The sequence below is a fragment of the Halictus rubicundus genome, chromosome 9, assembly GCF_050948215.1.
Source record: "Halictus rubicundus isolate RS-2024b chromosome 9, iyHalRubi1_principal, whole genome shotgun sequence".
Taxonomy (NCBI): Eukaryota; Metazoa; Arthropoda; class Insecta; order Hymenoptera; family Halictidae; genus Halictus; species Halictus rubicundus.
Window position 1 is genome coordinate 10,081,801 of NC_135157.1, and position 23,167 is coordinate 10,104,967.

At 45.3% G+C, this 23,167-nt stretch overlaps 1 protein-coding gene across 4 annotated transcripts in view; it reads right to left on the bottom strand.

The window, feature by feature from the left end:
* The window catches only part of LOC143357347 (uncharacterized), a 322,767-nt gene that overhangs the window by 16,141 nt on the left and 283,459 nt on the right, over positions 1-23,167 (bottom strand). For all 4 annotated transcript variants that reach the window (XM_076793761.1, XM_076793762.1, XM_076793760.1 and 1 more), the window contains one exon: positions 2,269-2,334. In XM_076793761.1, the coding sequence (XP_076649876.1) occupies positions 2,269-2,334 (66 nt within the window). The remainder of the gene's footprint in view (positions 1-2,268; positions 2,335-23,167) is intronic.

Genomic DNA, 23,167 nt, shown 5'->3' on the forward strand with positions numbered 1-23,167 from the left:
ACGGCCGAGGAGACCAGGTCCACGCAAAAGCGAAATAAACGCGTTTGTTAAAATTCGGCGCAGCCCGGCTCGGCGAAATTAATCGCTGGCCGTAAACAGATTTACAGCATCATCGCGTACTGGTCCGCTTCCCCGAAAAAACCATTACACCCGGCCCCGGTGCGATATCTTCGAGCGTCCGGGAACCCGTAAATGAATGAATCCTGCGGAATGAAAGTATACAGGATGATTCGCGTGAACGTCGCTCGAAAACGAGGAAATCGAGCGGCCTATTTCTGGCCGGGTCCGATGGACGGGGGCGAGGCGTTAATGACCCCGCGTGCCTCCGGTGGTGACTCGGGAAAGAAATGAATGATGCGCACATTTAATCCGCGCCCTATTTTTGATGCTACCCGCGAACCCCGGCACTTCGGCGCCTCGTGCACCGTATACTTCTGCATCTTTGATCTCGAGTTGTTGCGCGGATTGTAATGCGACCGGTGCAATCAACGTTTCGTGATCTTTGAAGATGTCCCGGTTGATTTAGTTCGAATTAATTTTATTTCGTTCGATTGGAATTCGAAGAGAGAAAAGTGTGTCCAGTTAGGTTTCCTGATGTTGCGTCATTCGTTCCGCGAGGTTATAGAAAGCAGATTAATTACCGTTCGAATTTTTGTAAATTATAATGTCATATCTCGTAATCGACGCTTAGCTATTTATACTTGAAATAAATTTCTCTTATGACACTTTTTCCGGGGGGTTTTTTTTTTGTGGAGTTGATCGACTCGGCGAACGATCGTCTCGAACGTTAACGATTGCCTCGAAGTCCTAAAATGGCGGGCAAATGCGTGAGTTTGAAATGCTCTTGTAATTGAGCCAACGGATAAGCAGCAGACTGGTTTCCCTATCGCAGGACATTTTAATTCGTTTTATATGAAAATATGAATATTGTTTTTGATACGGCAGAGTGATTTACAAGGTCGATATACACGGAGAGAGAGAGAGAGAGAGATATGCAAATGCCTCTCGAAGATTGAGGAGGGAAAGATGTCACGCGATTATCGCGCAATTAGCTGATGTACACGCGAGGCGCGTCAATTTAAGATACTTTAGGAAGTCGCTCGATGTCCCAGTTGCTTCCTTTTGCGCGGTCGCTCGAGCCATCACGGGTAATCGCGAGGTAATTAAGTTGTAAGTGGATTAATCGAGTGTCGCCGAGAGAGAGAAAAAAAAGCGGTCGATCGACGACCAACTCGTTCGATCTAACACGCGAAGCCCGACCCCCAACGGTTAACTGAACGAACAAACTGTGATCGATTTACACGCTTTTTGCCATAAATCGAGCAGCATTAAAACTGCGACAAAACAGTGTCATGTTCAAACTGTATTTCGTCTATATTTTGAAATCAAGGACGCCCGGAGTCACTCGATAAAGTGGGGAGTGGCCTAAGCGCCTCAGTGGGCGGGGCATCGTTGGCCCGCAGCTCCGCGGGGCAATTTGGCCCACGCGTACACCATCGAAATTCCGAAACTCTTTTGATCACAGTGCACATTAGTTTTCGACGATGAGACGCGGTAACCACGCGGTTTTAGTGGCCAGTAATTCCCCGGTTTTTATCGGGATATACTGCGAGCGATCCTCTAAGCACCGGACGAGCATTTTACGCGCGCAGGCCTAATTGAATTTACGTTCGGCGACGTTTAACGAGGCACCGTCGCGCTTCTGTTTCGAATCTCGTGATCTTTACGAGCGACGGCGCTTCGTCACATCGGCCCGATCTCGTCGGAATGCTTCCAAGTGAGCTATCTACCGTCGCCCGTTCACCCTCGCGTTTCCCGGGAAAAATTCTCGGCGTTCGAATATCAGGATAACGATCGAATTATGGCTTTCGTTTCCGCGATCGAGAACGATAGCGGTCACGGGGCAGGGTTTCGTGGGAGTCGCGCAAACGCCTAACATAAATTCTCCGGTAATTTAGCCGTAAATTATGCTCTTTCGTCGAGAGTGTATTCCAAGGGACCGTATGCTCGACGCGGCCGAGCTTGATTGGACGATCAAAGCCACTTCCCTGCTGCGAGCCGAGTGAGAAACAACCGCCCCGTTCTTTGATTTGACAGATCCGCCGGTCTAATTGAGCGATAACGGCTCGATAAAACCCGAGGGCTCGCTTGTTTATAACATTTTCGAGCGAAACGGAGAGCCGCCGAGGACGACGGGTAAAGGTGCGTGGTGACCGTCTTTTCGGCGAAATAATACAGAGAATCGTCGAGACGAAGGGTCACACTTACGTGGCATGATGCCTTGCGCAACCAGCTGGTTGATTGGTCGCCTCAGCATAAGCTTCACCTTCAGCGCTGCAACAGAGAAACAAGGTTTCCTTCAAAATCCGTTCACTTTCTCGCCAATGAAAGCCTACCGAAAACACGGTGACTCGCGAAAACAGCTTGTGACATTTTCGGCTGGATTCTTTGAGCAACAACAGCTAGAACGACCGGAACAAATGGAAGAATTCAACAATGGTTGAATTAGCATTCAACATCGAAGAAGTTGCAGTTAACCGATTCATTTGAAGAAATTTAGGAGATTTTTCTGGGTACACTGAACTTCTCCCGTTATCTTGTAATTTAATTCCAAGATTTCGGATCGGAACGAAACTAAAGTAAAATAAAAAACTTGTTTAAAATCAATGTAAAATGGTTAGATTGCTACTGGCTCCGTTGGTTTACGATGGGAAAGAATAATCAAGCTCGTACGTCATTTTATGACGTCGTTTTAAGCCAAGGGATGAAGATCAGGTAAAACCGCCGCGCACTTGGTCAATTAGCGTTTCATTTCAATTTTCCTTTATTCGTTCGGATAGTACGCTGTCGTGCACGTTGTTCCCAAGCTTTTAACCCCCTCCCCAAAGTCAATAGACCCGAAGCCGGCAAGAAACGCGTCGCCATTATTATAACCGCTTCGAGGAAGCGGTTCTTCGTAGAATCCGCTCCAGATTCGAGAGACAGCCGCGAGATCTCAGTCGGGGTTCTATAAAAATGGCCACCGGGGACGATCAAAGTCGATTCGGTGGTTCCCTGCGCCCTCGACTTTCGCTGGCAGCTCGATATTTTCTTTCCGCGTGCGGAATAAGCTGTTCCATATGGCGCGGAGATACGAGGGAGAGAAAAGCGGTCCTCAAAAAAGAATGAGACTCGTGAACTTCAGGGACGAGGGAAGGAAGAGGAGCGGGGAGGGGAGAGAGGACGAAGAAAAAGAAGAAGAACCGCCGAATATCCCTTCTTTCCCTCGTTAATTGGACCACCGCACGCGCGCGCGCGAAGAAGAGAGAGAGAGAGAGAGACACCGCTGTTTCCCTCCACGTGATTACGCGCGACGATGGCAATTTCCAGGCGGATAATTAAAGAGCACCGGCCCACTCGCGGCTGCATAAATTACCGGACGGTTTCATTTTATTAGTCTCCCCGAGGGACACGTGAATCCGTGCGCCGAAAGGCGCGGCCAGGTGTAACGGGATTTGCGTACCGTATTGTCGGAGAACGAGCCCCCTCTTCCCCTCCCCACCCTACCCCTCGCACACCTGAACCTTCCCTTCGTTCCCCCACCTTTCCGTTCAGCCACAACCCCCCCCCCATCCCTCGTGCTACCTGTATTTCACTCGCGGTCGGACAGGTATCCGAGAAGTTTACTCGGGAACGGGTCGACCCGTTGCTACAGGGGGGAGTCAACGGCGCTGAAAGTCCTGTAAGGAACAGGATTTTAAGGCCCTCGGTATCCGGAATCGGTTTAACCGTTCCCGGCCCGTCGGATAGTGTTGCGGGAACGATACAAGCCGGGTGACAATCGGAGTAATTAGCGGCGCATTATTTATTCCGCCACAAAGCGCTGCTTTCTCCTTGTACCTCTCACGAGCCCTCTGGCTCGAGCGGCGGGCACCATCGGCGGCCATTTTCTGCGGGTACGTCGGGTTTGGCTTGGGAAAATGGATACTGGCTTTGTAAACGGCCCTCGTGAGCAAGGTAGATTAAAAAATGGAAAGATCGTCGAAGGGAAAACTATTGGACGGAGAAATTAATTCGTGGCCCTGACAATCCATTAATTGTAACTTTATTTTTCACTGAAATAATTATTTTGAAATAACCTATTATTGATGTAACCCTTTTCACTCGACTGTCTTTTCTTAGGCACTAAAAATACTACAATACTACAATTCCAAACAATTCCTAAAAGTTACTAAATATTTCTTTGTATTCTGAATTGCTAGCAGTTGCAGTGTGGTAAGAATAAATATTTATTTATTTCTTAATATCCATTCTTAAATATCCATATCATACAGACAACCTGAAAAAAATCATATGAAATATACACGAGAATGTTCTAGATCGAAGGGTTAAATACGAACCAATGTCTTGTCCTGTTTGCGTAGAGTACCGCCCCAAGTGGGCGTGGCTTCGGTGTTCCCGGTCGTAGCGGGGCCAAACCAGTGCTCCAAGGGGCAATTCGACTATAGTTCATACGTTGTGAATTTTCAGAGAAAGACGAAGACGATCGCTGACTGACGAAGTCATTTATTCTTCCTTGTTCATTAACGAACAAGATTGCAGAACGAATTAGTTTGCTATACGCAAATATAAACTGGGCGAATCAACGCGTGAAATTTTCTTGAAGCATCGAGCGCGGATTCCTAATTAAGGGTGGAGAGAGGATCGTGATCCGTGGATCGGAGGGTGGATCGCGAGGATTGTCCGCAGATCAAAGGTCGACGAGGAGCACACAGACAGAGATAGAGAGAGAGAGAGAGAGAGAGAGAGAGAGAGAGAGAGAGAGAGAGAGAGAGAGAGAGAGAGAGGGAGAGAAAGAGACAGAGGCCGAGAAGCGCGGTCGTCCGGCGGATCGCTGGCCCGGCTACAAATTAACACACAAAGGGCCTCCGGTTATAAATACGCGGAGGACGCGCGGGCCAGATTGCATAAATTGCCCGGCGTAAGAGGAACAAAACCGCGGGCCGCATGGCCGCGCAATCTGAATTCAAAGCAGCCGTGCTCCCGGAGAAAAATGTCCACCCCTTTCGGTTTATTGGCCGAGCTACCGAGCTACCGAGAGCCGCTACCGTGGATCCCTCGCGGCCAGTTTTTTCGCCGATTCGAGAGCGAATGTGACTTCGATGTACTTGCTGGAATAATCGAACGTTTACGGTCTCTCTCTCTCTCTCTCTCCTTGGATCCCCCTTTTCATCCCTTTTTACCCGAGCGCGTGATCCGTCGCCGCGTTAAAACCGCGCCTTCAGTTCTCGACGGGATCCAAACGGCGTGCAATTTAAAAAAAATTTGGTAACCTTGGAATATCTATGGAGTGACAGCGCTCCCGCTTAGTCACAGCAAGTCTGTAAATTTCACTCATTTATGGAAAAATAGGGCAGATCAAATTTCCAATAGCAAGGAAATTAAAAGAATCGAAGAGTGGCAATTTTTGAATTTATTGAAATTGTGAAAGACAAAATGAATTTTCTACAGGATTTTACACACAAATTTGCAGTCTGGCAATGGATCTCTTCAAGAAGAACCAAATATCTATAATAGATCAGTTCAACAAGGTAATAAAGTAGTACCAAGCCAGCAAATTAGTTCATTGTACCCCGACTGCTAATATACAAAGTGAGAAAGAAAAATAAATAGTAGTGGATTTATTGGACATATTAATCTATAGAATAGGCTTCTCTTTAAAATAGAAGAGTTGTAATAGGAATAAGATGTCACGTTTATTAAAAATGTACCTGCGTAATATCACGTGAGGGGTGCCATTAATGGATTATCACAGAAAAACGAACAGAATAACGCAGACTTTTAATAGTTCCGATCACCACGCACATTTCCTCGTACCTCACACATTTGCTCACGCCGTAAACGCATTATTGCAGTCCACCGATAATAACGATCCGCCGGTACAGAAAATAATTGCACAATTACCGGCAGTTCGTTAAAGTCAATTTCTACGGAATGAACCCGTATAAATATTTCACATCGGTTCGAGTGATGAACTAATCAATGGTGACTTCGCGGGCACAAATTTATGGTCGCGGAGTAGCGGTAATTATGCCGCAAATAAACAACCGTTCACTGGGGGGAAAAAAAGAGAGGAGCTTCATCGAGGAATCGCGGCGCGAATCTCGATAGTCCTATCGCCTAACGAGCATTCCTGATCGTATCCTCGCTATCGATCCGGACAATCACGCGCGGAACGCGCGTAACTATGCGCGCGATTGCATATTTCTCCTGGTGGCCGAGAAATTCGCGAAGCGTGCGCACGAGCGCATTCCGCGGGCTCTTTGTTACCAATGGGAGAGTCAAAAAGTTGAACTATCTCTGCCTATAATCTCCAATATCTGTTATAAAACAGTTACGCTGCGACTTAATCAATTTTCTTCGGAATCAATATGGCGGGCGATGCCCGGTCCCCGAGTCTCCCATAACACTTTACAAAAGGAAATGAGCAAAAAACTTTTCCGGGATAATAATTTAGGTTCCTGAGGGTTCAGAAATCTTAACTTTATTTTTTTACTAATTTAAAAATTGGAAATACAGCGCAGATTTAAAACCTTCTTATTCCATTATTTTTCAGATTTAAATGACAGCATTTTCGTTTTTTAATTTGACACAAGCATTGCTTTCCAATTTATGGTTCGTACTAGTTGCAACCAGCTTTGTTTCTAGAGTTCACGTCTTCGGGACACGCATGTAAAAATGTTATACAACTGCGGCGATTGTGTAAGTTTCAGCGAGTGCAATTTTGCAGCAGGCCGTTTTAATTCGACCGGTTTCGCAACAGTCATATTTTCCGCAATTGTATTTTCAGGTGAGCCTGACACGTCGCTTAATTAGGAGGCATACAACGGAAATATGCGGACCTGAGTTTCTCATCGCGCACCTACGGAGTCGGGATGAAACGCGATACCGAATTAGAAACAACTGTGCCCATATAACGATACAAGAAACGTTGGCTCAGTATTTGGCGCTGTGTATTTTGGCACTTGCGTCTAGTAGCCGTTTTGGTCGTTACCATTTGTCTTCTGTGAACCATGATACCTTCGGGCACGTCCCAGTTCCTCATTTTCCATACACCTTTTTTTCGGCTCGCCGATTCTGCGACGATTCGACCGATTTTATTTATAGACTGCAAAACTTCACCGCTTCCGCGAGCACCGGCACCAAAAGTCGGGAGGTGTTTGCGCGAAATCTCATTCGCAGTGCACTCAGTTGAAATAAAATTTTGAGACATTATTGTCTCAGTTTTGGAATTTCCACGACAAACATTTTACACAATTGGACTGTAGTAGGCAACGAGACTTAGACTGAACTGTGCATCTTTATGCATTTGTACAATTGTTGCGTGTGTGAAACTGTCTGAAGATTTAGGTAATCTTGCATTAACCTACAGTGTTTTTAACAATGGAGCCATGAGACAAAATTTAACGAATTCAAGATTAAGTGAATTGAATTGTCACAATTCTAAAGTTCACTTAAAGTGGACGATACAGACTGAATTTTTGAGTCAGCGGGACCGAAAAAATTCCAGTAACCTAACCAAACTATGTTAAAAACGTGCACAAAGTTCCAAGTGGATCAACTTGACTCTTTATAAAAATTGCTAAGAAATCGAGATTTTTATTGAGAAGGAAAAGGAATTGATCCTCGAGAGTAGCAAATAGTGCGTAGCAATCGAAGTAACGTTAGAACCCGAGTCCCAATTATCTTATGACGCGGATGTACCCAAATGAGAGGACGTCTTTCCGAAGTAGGAGCAGACGGAGCACGAAGCAGGACATCCGAAGGTCCGGTTGACGAACCACGCCTCCGTTCCGCGAGGAATCGATGAAATATCGCGGGAGGTCATCGAGAGTCAGAAAGCAAAGGGTATAGAACGCGATGCCTCGGGGAAGACGGACGTTAACGAGCAGATGGACGAGGCGGAGGTGGACACGCGGTCGAACGATATCCTGGACCGTAAGGACAGGACCGACAGGACCGACAGGACTCGGAGTCGGCTCTGGCAGCTTGTGCATACTTGTCCCATGTACCCGGTGGGCCGACAGCTCGGGACTCTCGGTGGCTCGTGGCCGAGTGTCAGGGTGGCACGCGGATGCCAGCCATGTTTCGCATTTCTGGGAGATTTCATCCTTGTCCGCCGTGAACGCCTGGACGCTGGGAGCCCATTGTCTTTTTACCTCCCCGGGAAAAATCTCGCGCCCGGTGTCGAAAGTTCAGCCTTCTCACTTCATAAATCTTTGGCATTCTTCTCTTTCGCGAATACGCCATTTAACCGGCCTTTCGCTTCCGACAATCCTCGCTGAATTCCTGGGAAAACGATGAATTATATACTGGGGATATTCAGTTGAACCCTTGCCCTGCGAATCTCTTTGTGTCTGCGAGATTAGGTCTCGTCTCTTTCCTAAGATTTCCGATGAAGTTCTGAAAATCTGTTTATGTATATTCTCTCCGTAAGAATATCTTCTCTCTTAATATCTCCTTCTCTTTAGTATATTTTCTTCAAAATACACGCACAAATAGCACATCAAGAAATATTTCTAATTTCTTTTTCCAGAACAAAATATTTGGTTTTCAAAAGCCCCGTTAGAAAATTGCACTACGCATGAAAAGATATTTTTTGACTGCAGGTTTTGCATACGTAGGCTTTCCGCTGTATTTGTACTTTTTTTTTCAATTGCAACGATTCGAACAGGAACACCAATTCGAGAAAGAACTCGAGGGATGCCGCAAATGCCGGCAGACGTCGCTCGCCCGTGTTAATTGCACGGTTCACGGGGGCCCGCGAACAGGAGCTACACTCCATAAGCATTTACGCAATGCATAGAATGCAAATTCGAGCGGTGCATTCCTCGCGGGTGAATCCCTCCTGCCGATTACGCCGCCGCGGTTCGCCGATGGCGGTTGTTCCGCCGGACGTCGGATGAACTCGGAATCGAGCTTAGATCCTATCGCACTTTCATTAAAGTCCACCCTAACGCGTCTGCAAACACCTAGAAAAATTTATTAACTCCCCAGCGAACATTCCAAATCGATTTCACTGCGACCACTACTTTCAAACTAACACAAAAATTTCGTGAAATTATTAAATTGAATACAAACTCAAAAATGAATATCTATGATACAGATTGCTCCTTTAACCGTCTTGAATCTTGCAGATATTAATCAAAATTGGAACATAATTCGTAATAACATAATAAGCGAGAAAATTGTTTAGAAGTGTCTACGTCGATTTTTACAGGTAAACGATAATCGATTTGGTTAACCAGAGACAGAATGATACGAAAGAAGGTAATATTATATTTGACAACGTTTGTTTAAGGTTTATTTTAAATTTCATCGAGCTGCGAGTGCCTTAATGTTCTGTTCACGTTGTGTCTGCCCAATACTGGTCGTTTCTACTTGGTCTGCGGAATAAAGTCAAATATTGATCTATGAATCGTTAACTTGAGACAGTGTACCTGCCAGATTTATTTCGTGAGCTCTCTGAACTCGAGACTATTCGTTCTTAACGAATAAAATTATACTACTCCTTGAAAATACAATTTTTAATACATTCAAATGCAATGTAAATGTAGCAGCTACACTAGTTTCTTTCAGCTTGTATTTTCAATGATTCTTTCAATATTTAGCGTCGATAGGAACGTTAAAACAAGACCATTATCATTGTTCTATAATACGAAATTACAGAAACAATAAAGCAGGATAGAGTATACTCTCACATACTCAAAGAACTGTTTTAAAAAACTGTATACATGTATTTTACAGGGCTGTAAGTCAACAGTAAATTGAAAAAAGCATACAGTCTTGCAACAATTTTTCGTTCGTGTTCTATGAGAGTCTACTGTATAATGTAACACAAGTAGGAAGTGAATTAACAATGAGCAACAGTGACATCCTTAAAAAATTCAATTGTTAGCAACAATATACGTCAGTAGAGAAGGTCGACGTCGCACAGGCACGCGATTCGCCAGAAGGAGGAACGCGCAAACGCGATTTTTCTCTGAAAAAGTTTGATTCCCTGGGAAATGAGGTTTCGAGCGAGGCAATTGCATTCTACCTTGCCTCCCTCCCTCCTCCGCGGCGCTAATTACCGTCCAGGCGGTGTAACAGTGGCGGCACGACAATCATTGACTCCGGGCTGAGCGCTAATCGACCCTCCGCGAATCGAAGGCCCCGTCACACCTGCGCCGCGGCAGCCAATTCCCCGTGAAAGATTTTCGAAGGTCGCCGCGCGTTCGAACGCTTTCCAAAGGTCCCTAGATGCCGTCCGGATGATTGACATTCCGATTGCACTATTCGTTTACCGTTCCCCGCGGGCGACGTCAATCATCGACGCCGCGATTGGATAATTTCCGCGCGAGATGAGCGACAAGCGCGCGAGCGCGCGGCGCTTTTTGAAATTGAAAAAGCCGCGCGCGTCCATGAAAGTCGCGAACGCGCGAAACCGCTCCGATCATCCAAATACGTCGCGCGCGAGCACCGTTGCGCGGGGACCCGATGATTACAATCATTAAGCGCGTCATTACCAGACGTAAATTAGAGTGGTTAAGAGCAATTACGCGCGATAGTCGTCGGCTGACACAGCTGTCGATCGGCGGAGTCGAACCTTCCGCCGAGAGGGAATTAATTCGAGCTGTCACACGCTGTCTCTCTCGCCCCCTAGACTTTTTTCTGCCAGCTAAACTTTGTCTGTCAGCGAGCCCCCCTTTTTTCCCCAACGAAGTCCTGCCGTGCTCGTCGAACACGCCAACGATCATAAATGCTTGCCCACCCATCGCAGAACCGTACGCTTTCGCCCGGAAGCATGATCTCGACGTTTCTCACCGATAAATCCATGGTGGCCCGAAATTCGGAGTACGATTCGACAGGCAAATAACTGTTTTGTTAATGGATACGATTCTTTTTACTGGTGGCACAATTTTGCTTTTGATAGAGGCTCGAAGGTGCGACGAGTTAAAATAGTTGCACATTTTTAAAATGGCACCCTCTACTTTGACGCGAACAGCTTAGCTAATCTGACGTAAAATAAAATTCCACTATTTTGATTTGTTCTTCCTTCGTGAAATTTCTTATTAGACTTAAACAATAACACAGATGGAGCAACAAGACAAATTCGCAAGTCAGATCCCAGTACGAATTTTAATTCTTCATATAGAAATTATGTTTCATTGTTCGCAGTATATAACAGCACCTCTTTTTCAGAAATACTGTACCTTTTTCTATGGAATCTAGATCGATGCAATTTTTATTTCATTACTTCACTGAACAACGAAACAGATGCAATGTTCACTCAATTTCTGTTTAAATTTTTCTACAAAACAATCAATTTACATTGTGTTTTACAGTCTAGTTAAATAACGATTAGTCTGTGTGTAGTATATATGGTCACTAGAATTGTTCGAAACTGTAAAAGATATGCTTATTCAAGGCAGTGTCGATTAGGTAACAGCAAACACAAGTGGCAGGCTACGCTGTACTAAATTTGGGTTACAGAATATGCTAGTGAAGGATTAATCTCGAAGGAAGGAGCCAAAATTTGCAACATTCTGGGACACTGTTGCCAGTCTGCTAATAGTTTTGTTATTGTTTAGAAATTGGACCGGCACGGACGGCTTATGTAAATATGCACATTTATTTCAACGAATGCGCGTCCTCCTCTCTGAATTATGCATATGCTTTGGCAGGCTTTGATGGCGATAACAGCGTTGCAACACGCGTGGATCGCGTGAGAATGAACACGTTCGACGGATCTGTGCGTTAAGTAGAAACGGCGGGTCGTGATCAGACAACAGGATCAGTAAAAATTCACTGAAATACTTTCAGGTACACGCTGTAAAGGAGTCGAAACTCGCACTGATGGGCTCCTCGAGCTGTCCAAACGAAGATCGATGTTTTCCCCCGGGTGATTCAGCGTTTCTCAATTTTCTGGATTCGACGTGGAAACGGCGTCTCGATTTAGCCGGGATTTGGAAACGGGAACGGGACCGCGGCGGCCGTATTTCGCCAGCATGGCGGAAACGTCATTACGCTCGAAATCATTCGGTCGACGGGTAGGGGTCCTGGACCGCGACCGAGTTGTCTCCGGTTTTACGATCTTCCGCTGGGCGGCCGCTTTTACGGCGTGACGGGGCCGGCCGAATAAATCAAAGCCCTCCGTGGAATTCTAAGCGCGGCGTTAAAGTGTTAAGGAGTTCCGGAAGCGGCCGGATTTCTCGGCCGATCCCATAAATATCGCGGGCCCGCGGCGATCGTCGCGTTCACGCCCCGTCCGCTCCCGTTTCGACCCCAATTTTCGAACAACGCTCCACCCCGACGATTAATCTTACAAATCGGCGGCCACGCTCCGCTCGTTTTTCGCGGGAACCATCGAAAATCGCGTCCCCACACGTCCCCCCACCGCCCCGTACGCCGGAGACAGTTTTACGGGTCACCGTCGAACGAAACGGAATGCTTAAAGCTGTCGTGAAAGAACGTTTCGGGAAAGGTCACGCCGGAAGATTTACCGGTCCATAATTCCCGACCGGGGACAGATCGCGCACTTTTTCGAACCCGGGTTGTTTCATTTGGTTGCGTGCCTCCCGAGGATTTATTTGACAGATCCCGCGGCGGAAAAATAGCACATTGTCTCGACGGAATGCGCGTAGACCGCGCGCCACCGCGGCCGACTCTGGTGGTCCGTTTCTACTGCCTCCGGTTTCCATAAATCATTTCTTTTGCGCTCCTACGGTCTCGATGATAATGCGAAAAATATTCTAAAGCATAGTCGTGACCGGGCTGCAGTTATTTAAACAAATTTGAATTTTTTTCCGCGAAATTTCATGGCAGTGTAAAAGGAAATTAAACGTCATCGTTGGGGGACCGCGGTATTTTAACACAATCTATTAAGTAAACCAAATTTTATTAAAATCTACGATCTGTGAGAGTGTTACAAAAATTATTGTTATGATAAACTTTGTATTTTCTATCTTTGTTTTATCATGTATTATTAAATATATTGTTTCGAATTTGTCCAACTTTTATGTGCGTGGTACTGAACCTGTTAAACCAATTACAATTTGCAGTGTCTACTTTCTAAAATTCATTAGGAATGTATTCGTATCGTAGAGAATTTTATTTAACCAAGATTCACATAAATAATTAAGAGCCTTTCCACGATACTGTAAAAATTTTACATTCAGGTGTATAATTTAAAAATCCCCAAATTCTCCAAAGAAGTTAATCTCCATATTTTCAATTGTAGTGCAGCTAAGTGGTGGTAATTAACGCACAGAATTTTTTGTGGGTCACGAGAGACTCCAGGATACCATCGGATAATATAAATTCACCGAAGAGGTAGCAACTTTTATTTCGTTGTTTGTGCGAATTATTATTAGAAGAATAAGATTACTCGTTCGACGCAGATCTTAATGTTTTTGTTTTCAGCGCGTTCGGGGAAAAATGACGAAGGAACGTGGCGCTTTTTCGATTATTTTTGAAGGATGAATCAGATGGCGGTGTCTAATGAAGAACTTCCAGGCGCGAACGAGGCCACGCGTTTCCTGGACAGCGTGACGGAAGCAGCCAGCGACGGAGAACAGAAAAGAGATGCACGTGAACGACAGAAGACACACTTAAGTCGGCCAGAATCGCGGGGGTGATCCAATAATACGGCAGCTTTGGGTATAAATAAAGCCTCTAGGCCCGGAGATTACGGGTGAGGTCTTGTCCCTTCCTCCTCCGTCATAGTTTCTTCTATCTACCGCTTTCCGTCGTTTCACGCTTCGCGCGCTTCCTCCTCGGCTCTGGCCGCTTCTGTTCGCGTGCTGCCTGCTCGACATTCGTCGCAAAATAGACCTTGTTCCTCCGCGCGAAATTAGGCTTGCGACTCTCGGGCTTATTAATCGCCCACCCCCCTTCCCCCGTTCACAAATTCTGACATTTTTCCACGAAAAACCATTTGACGCTCTCTCACCGTTTCAAATGTTCGTTCAAAATAGTCGTACGGCTTTCGTTTCAAAAAGCTAGTCGTTTTTTTCTTTAAAATAAAATACAGTATTTCTTAAAATTTCTGCACGTTCACAAAGTACACTAAAACGTCCGTTAACGTTTTCCAAATGCAAAACTTCGATTATTTTTTACTAATTTTATATGCATGATAACTGATCAATCAACAGCTTTAATTCACTTTAATTTTATCTTATGCAATCCGAATGATTCGAATGATTCTACCACACACCATCTTTTAATCTGACAAGTGAATCAGGATTTGTTCACATGTTTGTTTTATTTCATTTGTTCAGTCACCGGCAACTGCAAAACGTGCCCTGCGCGTAACTCATTCCTTAATCCGGAAAAATGCGAGCGTCAAAAATAAATCCGTTCCGCTGTTTGACAAATAGAGGATCTACGAGGTGCAGGTGATCTTCATAAACAATTTTAGTAGGCTCATTAGAGAGAGAGAGAGAGAGAGAGAGAGAGAGAGAGAGAGAGAGAGAGCGCGCCCAGTTTTTCAGCTCACCCCCGCGTTATTTATCGGTGTCATTGATATACGTTCCGCTCGTTTCTGCTCTTCAAAATAGACATCCGTTCACGTAACGCATCGTAGAATGACGTTCTATACCTTAACTAGCGCCCCAATTCATCATTGTTGGACACATGTCTGCGTCTGAGCCGCGAACGACTCGGAAACGTGCTCAAATCCAGAGCGTCTGCCGTTGCTCGCTATAAATAACGCTCAAAGACCACTTTTGTCTAAACAAATTCACGGAACGACTCTATACAGTTTCGCGCGAGCGCGAGCAAAACGCGAGGAATATTCGACCGTGTTCCGGTTCGATTTTCGAATTTGCCGCGTTAAAAACGGCGGCAAAACTCGAATCATTTAATTTCGGAACGGGTAATCGTCCTCTCTTAGACGAGAAATATACTTTCTTTACGATTTCGCATGATATATAAATATAAATATTCGACCGCGTTGAGTTACAAATTTCGAATTTGCCGCGCGAAAAAGAGCGGCAATACTTGAATCATTCGACAGGAGTAAAGAGCAAGCTGCTCTTCAAATGAGAAAAATGGTCTTTTCTTTGGAATTTGGATTTCACGTCGCATCGATTTCTAGGTCGTGACGTGTTTGGTCCGGATTTTTTTTTTTTTTTTGGTAAAATTGAAGCGAAGTTCGTTGTTTTAGGCGGGCGAGAAATGGCGGCAATATTTGAGCGACCCGCTTTCTCGGACGAGCGGAGAAAGCTCCGAGCGACAATCGAGCGATGTTGCGCCGCGGATCTAAAATGAAAAAGTAACAGCAGGAAATGATCCAGGCGCACGTGCGCCGTCTTTGAAGAGCCTCCGGAGAGTTACGATCGGCGCGAACGAGCCCGGAGAAAATTGACTGGTCGAGCGCTCGGCTCGCGACCCGGTATGATTTACGCGGCAATGAAAAGTAAGGGGTAAAAACAGCGGCGTTTGTTTAGAAAATAGTCGGGGTCGGCTTCTGGCCCGAATGGAATCCACGAGACGCGTGTCGGAGCAGCAGGTGAACGCTTTCGGAACCGATCGACCCCTGTTTTTCTAAGTCGCGATTAATCGCGAGGCCACACGTCTTCCTAATAGGCGGCGATAAATACTAGGCCGAATAAATACCCGTACGTTACACGCTGGCTTGCGCAAATGTTTTCCAACTTCTTTCCCTCGCTTGGTTCTAAATCCTTAAAACATTCAGCGAGGAACATCCACTCCAAAAATCCGAAATGATCGGGCAGAGAATTACGAAGGTGCGACAGTATTGAAACGTCAAAAGATTTCCGAACATTTACTCAGTAATCAAAACACTTTTCATATAAACATTTGCATCAGTTCATATACATTATTATATTTATATGGCTGCATCGATTTCAAGAAATGGGAACCAAACAGAATGTTATTTCTTCCCTTAGATGAAAAATAATATTTAGCCACCAAGCTTTTCTCCAATACTGTAACGTAACAATTTCTTTCAGGATTTTTAATTAAAAGCAGATTTTTAAGCTACGCTTTCACTAGAGATCCTTTTAGGAACAACTATAAAGGGTCGTCTGGTGGACGTGTACCACACATTTTTCGGAAAATTTACGACGCGCAGTTTTCGAGCTGAAAACAGTAAATTTTTCAACGAAGTTTTATTTTGTCGTGCTCGCTCGTCAGCGTTGAAAACCGAAGCCCCGGACAGCCGAGCGTCACAGGCGGGTTAATTAGGATTCCCGGCGTCACGTTGCGAATTTATTGACGGCCAGCTGAATTTTTCAGTGCGCATTTCCCGCCATTGTTTGCGGGCCGTTGCTTGCACAGCTGGCCGCGGAACACGGGCACGCAATTGCGTCAAACATTGGCTGGGACCCCCTCCTCCCACCGAATCGTAAACACATATGTTATATTTCTATTTCCCATGGTGTGGAAACCGTGTCTTTGTCGTAAACGTCGTGCACCAATCCGACAAAAATTTCTCTTTCCTAAATCGTCTGAACCCCATTGTTTCCTATTAACGGAGAGGAACAGGAACGTGGCGCAAGAAGCTCCAGCTGCGACCAGGAACCGTGTCTCCTTTCAAAAAAAGGAATATTTCATAAAGTCGTTTCGTGGAGACCGTTGCAATAAATCCTCCCTGGACTATGGGCTCCTTAAAACGTCGTGACGTAAATATTAAGTCATCAAAGTTGTTCCCTGTATTATTTCGTGTTTACGAACGCCAACGTTCTCTTCTTCTCTTTACTTCTCGAAGAATACTCTCGTCATGCTCGAAGCATTTATTTCCTATTTGGAAAAAGATACTCACTCACAGTTTTTTAAAATCAAAAGCATCTATCAGTTCTAAATGCTTCGAATTCACATTTTAGCCTCACAAGAGAATTTTTAAAGGAATGGCTAAAACATGAGAAAAACATTAAGATTCTGGCCTTGAGGCTGTATGAATTTACAAAGAACCATTAAACACTCTTGAAAGTAACTAGAACAAATGTTTGAAAACTTTTGCAAGAAAATTTTTCTCAAATATGAAAACAGCCTTTTCACTAAAACAAGGTCACACCCAACCAAACGCGATACAGCAGGATTAAAAGATCCTAGGCAGTCTTTTTAATTCGAAACATCAAGTTTAAAACGATGATACAACCTACGCGACGATTTATGGAATTCACGAGAAGGTTGAACATTTTATCAAGTTTCCAGAGATAACACCTATCCAGTTCCAATCGACAGCAAATCATCTTCGACGTCTCCCTCGCTCCGTCACGTCCGTCGTTCTCCTATCGCTTACAACTTTCACCAGGCCCAAAGATATCAAGGGCGAGACGTCATTTCCCCGCGTACTATAATAAATAACCTCCTACCGGGGCCTGTTATGTCCAGTCGTTGAACGGCCCCGGGTATCTAAACGCGATGTCACGAGGATTGATGATACCTCGAAGACACCGAGCTCTGCTCGACTTCCTCGGGATACCGACAGCAGATAACTCCCACTCCTCCGGTGAATCCTTAGAAACATCCAGCATTTATCGAGACGCAGAGTAAAAGCCCCGTGTACTCGGAATTTCATTTAAACGACGCATTAGCCGGGAACACAGTTTGTAACGCCAGTAGTAAATTCGACGATATGTCCGACTTCATTAATTTCCCTAGAATGCATTTAGATACGCGTTTAATCCTGACGTGTCTCAGAAGTAGCTACATGGTAGATTAATTTAAAGATTTCATACTGAGAATCGTGTTTCGCCGAGGATTGTATATTTTAAAATAATGTTAGAACGTTTTAAAAAAGCTAACATTCCAGGACAAATGAAATTGTTCAGGCACTCAGCTAACAGGATCATTGGTACGAAGGTAACTTGACACGTTAAGTGCCGAATATCAACCCCAGAAATTCTTACAAAATCAGAGTAATTTAATTAATGACACCACAACTTGAAATTTAAAATGTATTACAGGGGATGCTGTCTTAATCCTTTTGAATTCGAAAGACTCCAATAAAATTCGGTTTAAATAAATGAATTTCTAAACCCAGTCAAAAATCACTGTCATATGTGACTGACGTGGCAGTTAACGTGTTAAACTAATTTATTCGTGATCATTTCTGTTGGTTGGGTTGATAGAATTTCCACAAGGAAAATTAATAATTTCTCAAGCGTGTCGTGAGCCAATAAATTTTGAATGTGGACACTGTACAGTTCCAAAAAATAAGAAATCATATAGAAATAGAAAGATATAGATACAGAAATAAAAGATACAGAAATTCCAGAGTAGAAATTCTGAAGAGGCCAACATTCCAGGCCAAAGTGCATGAAATCGTTCAGACGCGGAGCCAACGGGAAGATCGTTCTTGGAAAGGTCTCGGCGAAGACGCACGCGTGTCGCACGCGTACAAAGTTCGAACACGGTGTCCCATAGCGGTGGCCGTGCGTGGGCGAGTCGCCTAGCCACCGCTAACAATAAGATTAATTGCTCGGAGCTCTGTCCCGGCTATCGGCGCACGCCGAGCGCGCTGATAAGCTAACGCGAAAGGATTCTCCGCGGTGCTAATGCCTCCGACAACCGGCGTTTGTTCCCGTGGAATTTGATCGGCGACCGCAGCTGTTCCCTCGGTGAAAACGCGGCCAGATAAGATCGCGCTTTGACAGACGATGATTTACGCACACGCCCACTTTGCCCCGCGATTGTTCGACCGGGGAACGCGTTTCCACGAGATCACCGCTCCCGGGGCTTTCTTTCGAATTACTTTCCACGGATGCTGGCCCCCGGGACTCTGGAGAATTTCCTCCAGTGGGACTTAATCCTTCTCCGTTTGCCTCTGACCCTTTTCCTCAATTTTTAAGCGAGCAGTTTTACCGAATCTCCGAAAAATATGACAGAGAAAACGTTACAAGCTATATCATCTTCAAATTTGCAGGTGATAAATGGTGGAAAGAGCTTGACCTCGCAGACGTCAGTTACAAAGGGTGGAAAAAATTGCCTCTATTTTCATAAATGCATTCCAGACAAGCGTTATCAAACGTGACCATTTTTATCCGAGGCAATTTTTGTTACTTTGTCAAGCGAGATTGCAGATAATTGAAACCGATATGCAGATATTCGTGACATTTTTCCGATTAAAATGAGTCCGAACTGGAACTTGTCTGTCTCGCGAAAGAAGTGATTAAAATCGAAATAATTCTGTCGAGATTCCGGGGGTAAATTTTTCGGAAACATCGGGGCGCACGGGCGTTTATCTTCCAAAGCGTGGTGTCTCGAGACGTGCTGGGAATCTCGCGGGCAAGTCGGTTGCGAATTCTGCGCGATTCGCCGCGGAATGGCTCGCCTGCGATTGGCACACGCGACAGGCGCGCGTGTGCGCGGCCGTACCTTTGTGTACATTAGTGGTACGCGAGGTTTAAACGCGGCGTTAGCACGCTCCGCCTACCGGCTACGCCTTCTAATCGATTCAGGCACTTGTCTTTCGTAACGCTTCTCCTGTGAGGCCGCCTCGAGGCTCGCCGTTCTCTCCATCGCGACGGGAAAGTCATACCGTTCCGCCACGTTTCGCCGTTTTTCCTTTTTCATTTTTTTCTTCCTTCTTCCCCACCGAGACGTTCCACCCCGGTTACCCTACCGGGGGCCACCGGTGCGCTAAACGGGGAAACGTTTATGCAAACGCGAAACCAACCGAGACTTGGTCCACACACATCGACCCGGTCTCTCTCTCTCTCTCTCTCTCTCTCTCTCTCTCTCTCTCTCTCTCTCTCTCTCTCTCTCTCTGTATTAATTCCCGATTTTTTGCGAAACTAGTTCCGAGAATTTTTCTGCCGGCGAACAGGGGGGTGATCTCGCCGCGAGATTGCGTATGCTGATTTCGCAGACATTTTATCGTGTATCTCGCGTAGATTGTGATACAAGTTTATTCCCGGTTCGTTTCTGGGACACATGTCGACACATTAACCATGCGATATCGTGTTAGATTTAATCGGTCGACACACCGCGGTGTGTCGAAAAACCCCGATTTTTCCGCGGAGCGGAAATATAGTGTTGTTTAATTGCCTCTCGGTATTAGTCGAATGTTTCACTGACGTTTATTAGACGGGGATTGACGTTGATCTAGTCTATCGACGCGGGACATGTGCGAAATTGGTTGAAGACAATCGATATTCTCTCGTGTTTGTTTAAGATGGTTCAAGTCTGCAGAAGTTTTCTGATTAATTTAAATTTAATTTTTTCGTACACTTAAAGACAGTTCACAGCTCACGAATAAAATTGCTGTTCCTGTTGAAAAATTGGTTAAATGTGCAGATTAATTCGGAGCCCCCATAATTAATCACTGAACTGACAAAAATGGGCATGTGTAATTTACATCAGTGAAGGCATTAGAGGGGCTCAAAAATGCTGTTTTATTTCACTCCAGTTTTATTTAAAAATTTGTTTTTATTCATCGCCTAAACATTGTTTTAAATTGAAATTTGTTGCTGGCTACGTGTTGCATTCTTTTACGAAGTCAACGAGTTTTCGTTCTCGAACTGTCCAGATTCCGAACTCGCAATTCTGCGATTGAACGAGGGTTACGAACACCGTCGGAAAAAATCGATCCGTTCGGCGAAAGATGGTTCAACTGTCCCCGAAGACGCGAAGAAAAGCGAGCGATGGAGGAGAGGAAGACGAAGAGATGAAGAGATCGTTGGGTATTCAAGTGGAAAGCGTCGAGAGTGGTCCGTCTGGATGTCGGAGCTGGAAGACAAGAGGGCGACGGGTTGCGAGGCGGCGGAGGACACCCGCCGATTGATATAACGCCACGATTTGCGTAATATACGCTCACTCGTAAAGCTCCCGGTGATTTATCCCGGTAAATAAATAGATTTCGGTGTTGTTAACCCCGTTTCGAGAGCGGAGAGCCGTCGGGGACGCGCGCGTTTCGCCGCGTGTAGCCGGCATGCGTATCGTTTCGATGCGCGCGTGCACGCACGCGTGTGGTGCAACGTCCTGTGGGTCGTGGGTGGAGAACCAAACCAACAGCGGGAAGAAAGAAAGAAAGAAAGAAAGAAAGAAAGAAACTTCTCTCTGGCGAAGGGATTAAAAATACAGGCGAGCGCGTACAAGCCGAAGGAAAAGCTTACGAGGGCGACATCGCGCGCGAGCCGGCGCGAGAAATAAAAAGGAAAACGTCGACGGGAGAAACCGGAGAACGAACCGGAGAAAATAAAAAGCAGCACGAGAGAAAAAGATAGGAAAAAAAAAATGAAACGCGGGGGAGAGGTCGTGATATTTCAGAATTTCGGGGAGAATTTACGAGCGGCAGACGCCACACGACGATGACTCTTCTTACGGCATGCCACCGAGCCTCGGAAACCCGCGCCTCGTCGGGATCATCGGACCTTCCCGATTTGACAGGCTTAATTGCCCCCTCGAACAGAAACAACGGATTAAGACGCGGCTCGGCTTTTTCCAGAGGCTACGCGCGCCGCGCCGCGCCGCGTCGGATCGTCGACCCGACGTTTATGCGTTTGTTCACTAATGACCGTCGCCGCTACAAGCTTTGTGGGTGACGCGATCGGGGGCTGCCACCCCCGAAACATTAGCCGAAAGTAGGATGGAATCTTCTCGGCCGGGCGACCGTGACTTTTACTGCCTTTCTCCTCCGGAAAATTTATGGGGCTTCTCCGCGGATTTCCCTATGGATAGACTATTAATAGGAAAGTTCTCTTAAAATTCTAATGGCGCAATCTTCCTCGCCTGCGGACTACTTTTTGGCTTTCGGATGCAGCGTCCTCGGCATCCTCACCGAGTGCTTCGGATTTATTCTATTCATTCTAACAATTTAGAACTGTCTACTGCTTAAAGCATTCTTTACACTTCCTGGTACTGGGAGTTAACCCTTTGCACTCGGCGCTATTTTCATTCTAAAACTAAATTTTTCTTCCGTCTTGGAATATTTTCATTTTATTCATACGAAACTAATCCGATTACCACATATAATAATTATTAGTAATCTATTGAATAGAAATTTTGTAATGTAACAAATATTTTGTAATATTTTTTGTAATTTCTTTGAAATAATGCCACAACGATTTCTAGTGGCGCATCAGAGTCACCACTCGAGTGCAAAGGGTTAAATCTCCAGAGCTACGGGAACTGCACAGACTACTATTTCTTTTCTGAATAATTGCAATGACTTGTAATAATATGTTCTCTATATTCATTTTTGTCATAAATACATAAAATCCACTTATCATTCACCTTCCCATTGTGTAATTTAATATTTTCAGGGCTTCATTTCTTCGTTCACTGCACAAGAATGATCGGATTCTAGAGAACCAAGGGCAACTATCCCGTTTTATTAACGCGCATCCCACCATATATTTTTCTAATACACGCGACGTAAACGACCGCTCCCCCGCAGAGTTCCTACAACCTCAAAACCCTAGGAGCGCAAGATTTCGAGGCGTTGCGTCACCTAATGCCGGCCTATCGTGATCTCGGAGTCTCTCTCAGGTGTTCTATTTTATTTGATCGCTCCGAGCATGAGATACGAAAGGATTGTTCGTCTTGTTTAGATTCGGCGGAGATAGCGAGTCCCGATGGCCTGGGGCGAGCTGGACATCACCTCTCTGTATTATTAGAATAGCAGTACTAATGATCCTCGCGATTCCTCAAGCCGTCTAATAGGCGAAAAGAAATGCTATCAGATGATTGGATCGCTTCGAGAGCGGCGAGCTTGCTGGGCGAGAGATCGTTTGCCAAATCGACTGTCACTGCGCAAAATAAAAAGCACAGACACGCGAGAGAATAGCGTGGTTACATTAGGATAATTTCTAAACATTTCTAAAATTGCTGGTGTTCTACCTAGTAATTATGAAATTTATTTTAAATGGGGAAAGTGAAGTATCAATCGTGTGCTTCGGCAGAAAAATATAATAAAATACTAAGGACAATAAATTACCTTATTTATTAGTGAGTTTATCTCTACAAATTCACATATTCTGAAGCATGGTCTGGGTTAGGTCCGATCTTTGCAGCTTCGAAATTTTAAATGAAAAGAGTCGAGCAGTAAACCATAACAGAACTCGAAAGCTAATTTTCTGTTCTCTCAGAGAATCCCGGGGACGAAGTTTCGGCGCGGATTTTCCCGTCTAAGATGGCGTCGACTAAGCGAGGTCGAATAATCGCCGGGAGTCAGAGA